The 8,564-nt window shown below is 35.9% G+C and overlaps 1 protein-coding gene across 1 annotated transcript; it reads left to right on the top strand.

Moving 5' to 3' along the window:
* The first annotated feature begins 563 nt into the window (after window positions 1-563).
* LOC113349138 lies at window positions 564-3,602 on the top strand. The gene is made up of 2 exons (XM_026593059.1): window positions 564-818; window positions 2,500-3,602. The coding sequence occupies exons 1-2, from the start codon at window positions 609-611 to the stop codon at window positions 2,797-2,799; spliced, it is 510 nt and encodes a 169-aa protein (XP_026448844.1). The 5' UTR covers window positions 564-608; the 3' UTR covers window positions 2,800-3,602.
* The last annotated feature ends 4,962 nt before the right edge of the window (window positions 3,603-8,564 follow it).

Below are 8,564 nucleotides of genomic sequence, written 5' to 3'. Positions count from 1 at the left end.
ACAGCTTCAGATGAGTTCGGTTACTTGTTCTTCATATAAAATAACCAAACAGTTCAAAATCCAGTTCAAATCCGGATCATTTTGAAGATTAACAAATATTCTAGGAGAGGATGGAGATGAAGAATCAGATAAGTTTTCATCATTTGAATACTCAAACTTAGTGAATTGGAAAAAAAAAATTATTTTCCATGTTTTTCTTCTTCATCTTCTCTAATTCTACTCAACTAATAATAAACCCATCTTTTAATTTAATCTTACTAATTGTTTTTAACTAAATCATAACCTAAAATTAATTAAGAGGGTAGATTAGGTATTAAATAAATAACTAGATGTGGGATGATCCTAGAATTACTTCTAATGCCTTTACCCAAAATAAAATCATGGTCCCCTAAAAAAACCATGATCCCCAAAAAAATCGTTCATAATTAATATACCCATACTATAGTGCCCCAAAATGAAACTAGGCTAGGCCAGGACAGGACAGGACAGGTTTCTGGGACAGGAAATAGTAATTTGAAACAAAATATAAGAGAAAATCATATCGCAATGAAACCCTAAAAACCCAGAGCTACTTACAAAACGAGGAGGAGAATATTAAAACCCTAAAAATGGAGATTCAAACGAGTGATGTGGAGGATTTTTCTGCATCAGCAACACTAATCTACTTCAAGTCTCCAGTTCCTCCTCTGCGAATCCCTATACCTGCTGGTTTGTCTGATGATCCATCTCAAGGCCCATTTGTTCTTGCTTTCAAGGATTCTCTAAGTTGGAAATCTGCATTACAAGCTTCCGAATCTAAAATTATAGAGCAATGTGAGGTAACTATAGGCTGAATTTGATGATTTAAATCTGGGTTTCAGTTAGTTTTGTTTTTTTCTTGTTAAAACTTTATTCTAATTCATAGCAAAAGCCTTCAGATTTATTGTGAATTCATTCTAATTTGATGGATTAAATCAAGGGTTTTACTTAGATAAGGTATTTTGGATTCTATGATTATTGGAGACTAATAAATTGTGTTCGGAGATATTTGCACGCAGCTGGCCGAGTTGTTTGGCTATAGTACTGCCGATACAATAAGTTAATACAGCTGCAAAATTTATGCGAGCGGAATAACCAGCTCTTGACTACAAGAGCTCAAGTAGTTGAGATTGATAGAGCTCTATATTGTTTTAATACATTAGGTTGTAATTTAACAAACTAACTCTATAATGAGCTTTGGCTGAAGTGGGTCATCAACACTTACTTCTGACAGTTTGTCACTGTATGTTCTTGCATGTGTTTCGACAAGTTGTTGACGTAATATCCAGAGTAAGACTGGACTCTTAACAATTTTTGGTTAAATGTATGACTCTTAATCAACACTAGATTTTACCATATATGAGCAGGTCTGTTGGCTACTGTATCGGCTTTGGGCTTTGACATTAATGTATCTTAATGTTAGTGTTAAAGAGTGTTGATTAAAAACTTAACAAGTATCATAAGGATAGTTACATTTTGATACTTTGCGAGCGTATGATTTTTTTTCTTAAACGCTAACTTTTGAATGTGAGGTAAATTTTGTCTTAATTTGATGAATTAATTTGGGTTTCAATTAATTTTGTTTGTCTTCTGCTGTTAAAATTGGTTTAATGATTATGTTCGTAAAAATATTCAATTTAAAATTTTGTTGAGCTTAATTCATAGCAAAATCTTGGTTTCAATTAATTTTGTTCTATTTCGCTGGTAAAATTGGTTTTATGATTATGATGTCATAAAAATGTTTAATTTAAAATCTTGTTGAGCTTAATTCGTAGCAAAAGCCTTAAGATTTTGTGTGATTCCATTCTAATTGGATGAGTTGATTATGGGTTTTACCTGAATATGGAATTTTTGATTCTAAGGTTATTGGAGACAGTCCAAGCCGTTGTCTAGGTGTCTAAGTTCAAAAACTATATTGAATTGTGTTCAGAGATAATTACACGCAGCTGGCCGAGGTGTTTGGCTATAGTACTGCCAATACAGTAAGTTAATACAGCTGCAAAATTTATGCGAGCGAAATAACCAGCTCTTGACTATGAGAGCTTAAATAGTTGAAATTGATAGAGCTCTATATTGTTTTTTGGTACATTAGGTTTTAATTTAACAAACTAAAACTAAAATGACACTTGTATGTTCTTGCATGTGTTACGACAAGATGTTAACAAAGTAAGATTGGACTCGAGCTGTTTTTTGTTGATTGTATGTCATTATATTATTACGCAACGATCCTGTGTTTAGCATTTAATTTTGCTGTCGTATGAGCAGGTGTGTTGGCTACTATATCAGTTTTGGGCTTTGATTAAGTACTTAACAAGTATAATAAGGCTGGGCATGAGATTTAGTGTTTCTTACATATCATGTTTAGTGCTAGGTTTTCTGTCCTGTGTCTCACTTCCGCAATTCACTGTATGAGATTAGAAATTTTGCAGATATATGATTTTTTTTTTCAAAGGCTTAACTTATGCATTTTTTGTTCTGAAGGCTGGAGCCCGGATAGGTTGTTCAATCAACGCGTCTAGCAAGTGCCGGCCTCCATGGTGGAAAACCCTGCTTGGAGGTGCTCCTATGGATCTTGCAGAGAGGGAACAGTGTGAAGAATGTGAGATGTCAGCCTGTCTTGTTGCTTCTAAAGAGTCTTGCCTCAAGTTTGCAAAAGACAAGTGTTTGTCCCCATTTCTTGAGGCACGTATAGCATTGACTGACCAAAAAGGAATTGTGAAGCTTCCAAACTCAGCAACTGGCAATTTAGAAGTGACAAATTGCAGAGGAAGTGATATTTGATGCTCTGATCTGAACTTTAATAATTCCAAAGAAGTGGCAGTTTTCAAGTCTCGAATTAAGGTTACTTAAGATGGTTCAATGGAGAACTAGAACGCATAACTGCTTCTTGCCGTAAGAACTACAGCAGCAGAAGAAACAATGGTTTCAGGGAGTGGCATCTGCACTAAACGAGTTGTCGTTGATGTTAGTCACCATATGCTTGGAAGATTATCTTCCATCACTGCGAAATTGTGAAGAGATCTGCCTTTCTGGTGATCTTGTATGACAGAAAATGAAGTATCTTCATTTCTTTGGATGAACAGTAAACCTTCTCATGGTCCTATTCATTTCAGGGCTCCTGCTAAGATCCTTTGGAGGACCATCTGTGGTATTGTTCCACACAAGACCAAGCGTGGGGCTGCTGCATTCTGAATTTGAGGGTATCCCACTGCCTTGTGACAAGATCGAGAGGATGCTTATCCCTAGACTTCAACCTGGACACAAGTACTGCCTTTTAGGAGGACTTTCATCTGAGATACCATCGAGGAACTTGAGGAAAAGAGAAAGGCAGGATCCCATGCAGCATATGAACGTAAACAGCAGTTGAACAAGTTGAGGCTCAAGGCTGAGAAGACTGGCGAAGGACAGCTTGGTGCACAGCTAGAAACTCTTGTTACAGTCTGAGTACTAGATTGTGTAATTGATTCTTCTTAAATGACAATTTTGAAGATTTTGGCTCCTGCTATGTACTGTGCATTTCATTCGGATTTTGAGACTTCTTCCTTGTTTGGTTGTTGAATCCTAATATTTGAGATTTTCGTTTACCTACTTATGAAACCTAGTTTAATTGGGGGCCCCAAAAAACAATTAGGGGCCTCCCACTAGAGGACAAAAAAAAGGTCATTAAAACTTAAATTGAGTCACTCCTTAACCAAAATATTATTAAATGGCTAAATTGCTCCTGAATGATTAGTATTAAAATTTAATTAAGTTAAGTTAATTAGTTAGATTATGTTAGATTAAACTCGGATTTTTGAATCAATATTTTTTTCTTATTTTTTTGAGTTGAGAAGAAGAAGAGGAGGTTTTAGAGAAAAATATAGGGTTTTTAGAAGTGAGTAATTCAAGTTGGGGAAATGATGTTGGGGAAGGTTCAAGCAACAAAGATGATTGTGTTGATGGAAAGATTATCTTAAATTCTCCCATGGATTGGATGTATGTCACAACACAGAGAAAGAATCGTCAATGTCGAGGGATGTATACCCAACGACTCTAGAAAGTCGTCAATGTATTGACACAAAAAATGACGACTCAAACTTGCAACTTTTCCAGGTTATGAAAAATCGTCAGGGTAATATAATATACCCTGACGACTCTTAGCATGGGACATAAAAGAGTCGTTATTTTGTGTGTTTATATCAAGACGACTCTGAAAATTTTCGGGACAGAGAGGATGTTTATTTTTCACTTGGGGTCGTTGACGTTTAAAAAAGGGTCGTTCATAGAGGATCGTCATAGGTTTCTATATTATGTTAACGACTCTAATCTAGGATAAAAAACATGAAAACCCGAAATATGGTCGTTATCTTGATCATCATATACCCTAACGATTTTTTATGGTCTCTACATGCATACGAAAAATTGTTAGGAGTTCAAGGAAAAAAAAAATTCACCCGAAAAATTTCAGTTACAGTAAAAGGAGAGGCTTTCTGAAACCACTGCGAGCAAGAAATGTACCCAGCTCATCACCAACTGTCCAAATACTAAATGGCCCTGTCGTGACCTTGGTATCTGATGAATCCCATATATTTTCTTCAAGAAACTGACCCCCTGTCACCATATCGCTACGTATGCATCTGAACAATTAAACTAGGTTATGAAATTATATATGTTTCCTTCCTTTGATTTCGATAACGCGGAGTCCACTCAAACATGTTTTTGCCATCCCGTGATTCTACTCCGTTGATCATCAAAACACCACATTCTACTCCATTAAAATACCTAGCTTAATTGGGGTCATCGGAATTAATTGAGGGTCGTGTACTAGAGGACAAAAAAGGTTACCAGAACTTAATTTGGGTTATCCCTTATAAAAAAAAAATTTAAATGGCTAAAATGCCCCTAAATGATTAGTGTTAAAATTTAATTAATTAGTAATAATCTTACTTAATTAGAGTTTAATTTTTTTTCCAGATTTTTTGCCCAGGTAGTATGAAAAATCGTCAAGATATTAAAAAATTTCATTGACGACCCTCAACAGTCGTTAATGTTTAGACTATTTAAGTGACGACTCTAAACTGTCGAAGATTCATTAATGGCGGAAATGTACGACAGTTTTGGGTCGTCATAAAAATGATCAATTCCCTGACGACCCTTTGGAAGGGTCGTTACTGTTTTGGTTACGCATTTGACGACTTAAACAGTCGTTAATGTTTTAGAAATGTCATTATAGACTGTCGTTAATCTCTAAAAAGAGTCGTTAGTGTATGACAGTTTAGAGTCGTTATTGTTTTGATCATGATGTATATGACGACCCTAAACTGTCGTTAATGTCGGTGAAGGGTCGTTAATGAAAATCGTTACTTGAAAGAAAATATTAATCAAGAATAAAATAGTATATTCATCTTCCGATTTTTACACCCCTGGAAAATTTGGGGCAAACAAAATGACGCCCAATTAAACTAGGTTAAAATAACAAAGATACGAAAATGATGAATGGAGTTCCCCTTGATCATCATCTAGTGTCCGGTACTCTCTCAGTGATGATTTACTTCACGAGATGCTACTCTCTCAGTGATGATTTATTTCACGAGATACTAACCAGAGTTCCAACAAAATCAGTTGTTCGGTTCCACTATGTTTCAAAAGACTGGTTATCCTGAGAATCAGGTATTTGTACTCGCTACAATTTATCTACAGATAAGGAAACAATCCCATTTCTTCAAAATCTAGAGACGAACCCATAAAAATAGCTGATTTTGAAGATATCAGTTCGAGTTTATGCCTGTCAACGGTTTAAAATGTTTATATGATTTCGGTGGAAAAATCTGAATATACAGTTTTACTAGTCTACTCGGCAGAATCCACTATGGTAGAGTGATAAAGTGGAGGAGAATGGTAGAGTAATAAAGTAATTGGATGATGATACTAAGTTCGAAATTGTATATTCTCAAAGAGTGCTATTTAAAATTGTAGCAACATTTTTCATACTATATCAAGCCCATTTAGGGCAGGAATTAACTTCTCGGAAGATAATACATTTAAACCAATTGGATTCTCAAAGTACTAATAATTCTACCCATTTAAATACCGGTTTGTAATTAGAGAATATTTATAATGAAATCAAGCACAAATGACATGAATAGAACCATTATCGCTATTGACCGAAAACTTAGGACCAAGAGAAAATATTATTGAAAATGAATTAAAGTCTCTAACACATAATAAGGCTGCATCCTAGCCCAACAGAGAGATTATTCCATTACGAATGTAAAAGAAAGTGAAGAAAGGAAAGGAAAGAAAATAAATTAAGTAATTCTAATTCTACTAATGCTCGGACTTCAACTCTCAAAAATGAGCTCTTCTTTTTCCTTATATCGATAGTGTATATATAGATTTTAAAGGAAATCATTTTTCTTTTTCATTTTCCCTGCTGCATCATCATCCAATTATAATGTGCCACATGTCATGTCAAAAATAATATAAAATCCTTTAATAAAAATGTGCCACGAGTCAAATAATATAATTAAATCTTTCATATTCAAATAATTGGTCAAATGAAATAATTCTTCATGTTTTTACTTTAGGCTTAGCCATTCAATCATAAATCACTTCCTTTCCTTCATTTTAGGTCCTACGCCTCCTCACTTTTCCTAATTTTATTATATCATTCTACAACTCTTGATTTTCCACATTCATGCAAATTCTTAGTTTTCCATATTTCTTCAAATATTGCTCAATTCTCCAAAAAACCTACAAAATCAAGTGGTCCTAAGACCGTCATGCCTTCTCACGAATGAATATTAAAATACTATTATTTTAATATTCTAAAATATTGGACACATGAGTAAAAACCCTACTTGCTCATTCATGTAAAAATTGAGAGTTTCAGTCAAGATCAAACTCTTCTGAAAATACAAAATGTTGCACAAGTGTCCAACAAAAATACCTAAATTCTTATGAAATGGACAAACGGAGGCTCACACACCACCATGGCCGGACTTGACCGGTCCCTTAGCCACCATGGCCGGACGATCCCACATTCCTTAATCCATATTTTAGGATAATCCTCCATTTGGATAATCCTTCATACCTTGGATAATCCTCCATATTTTGGCGAAAATCCTCTTCTACCAGTTGGACAATTCTCCATTCACCACTCTGCCGGTCTATCCACCACCAATGGACGGTCTTCGTACCTATTGATTGGTCAATATATCTACCCGCATTGGGTTGCACTCATTCTCCTAGATTCAGAGTTCTCCAAAATTAGGGTTTCAGACTTACGATAATTCTGATAAACATCAGTAATTTCTATGATGATCCAGCTATCAATATTTAATTAATATTTAAATGTTCGGTCCTTCTACCAACATTTTTATTGCTCGACTGTCCAAGAAGCAACATGATATTGGACAACCATCCACTTGGCCGACCATCCAATATTTTATTGTACGACTATGAGTCCAATACTTATTAATTTTGTAATTCCTACTTTATCATTCGACAATTCATGACATATTAGATCAGGAATGAGTACTCTACATCTATGTTGTAAAAGGCGTTGGGCAAGGCGAGGCGCGAAGGCCATCGCCTCGCCTCGCCTAGCGCTTAAGCACTCCCTGGGCGCCAAAGGCACCCAGAAGAAAAAAAATTGGTCATGGTTTGGCGCCTGGAAGCCTTTTTTCCCAGGCGCTCGCCTTTTACAACATAACTCTACATAACTCAGCAATATCTGATTTCCTGTCAAATACACGACATATCATAATAGGTCCATGATCGACAATCACATTCGACCGACGTTCGTCAATCCAAATCATGACACATGACAATTCATCAAGCTCGACGTCTATGCATTATTGTTGTCCCAGCAGACACCTTATGCTCAATACATGAGTCACAGAGCATATCACATTCATCAATTATGCTCGACTCATCAAGGCTAAGACTCATGGTCTAGCCAAGTCAACAACTGACTAATTAAGTACACGTCTACCTTGCTGACTCCACATACATGAGACATCAATCATGTCAGGTGGGGGGATATTCACTAGGGTTTTGGTTTGGTGGCCTACAACACATGCGATGTAACAGTACGTCCACGATGAGAAATGTGAAAGTAGTGGATGGACAATCAACCAAGTCTCCCGCGCAATGTGGAACTGTTTCAACCATGATTTCCCACTCCCACATTCTTCCACTCCTATGCAACCGTCACACTTACTGGAGATCAATGTGCTAACTACTTCTGCGATATAAATAGGTCCATCAATCTATGATTTGAAAACTTATCTGAACTTAACTAAACTCAACGGATCTCATTCGAACACTACTAAACAAAACTCTATCAATCTGATCATAATTAACTAACGATTCATCAAACTCGCAGAAGCCTCCAATACAGATAATTCAACACATCCACAATCCATCAATCATTGATCTCACATAATTCTCAGCTTCCCTCCTACATATCGACCATCATCCCTCTTTTTGACCGAGTTGACCCTGGAACGACCATTGTCTTGGTTTAGACCAGAGTCATACAAATTGATCTTTCGAACTCAAAG

This window comes from Papaver somniferum, chromosome 2, assembly GCF_003573695.1.
Source record: "Papaver somniferum cultivar HN1 chromosome 2, ASM357369v1, whole genome shotgun sequence".
Classification (NCBI taxonomy): Eukaryota; Viridiplantae; Streptophyta; class Magnoliopsida; order Ranunculales; family Papaveraceae; genus Papaver; species Papaver somniferum.
Note: the sequence above shows the minus strand (reverse complement) of the source record. Positions and strands in the feature narration are given on the sequence as shown.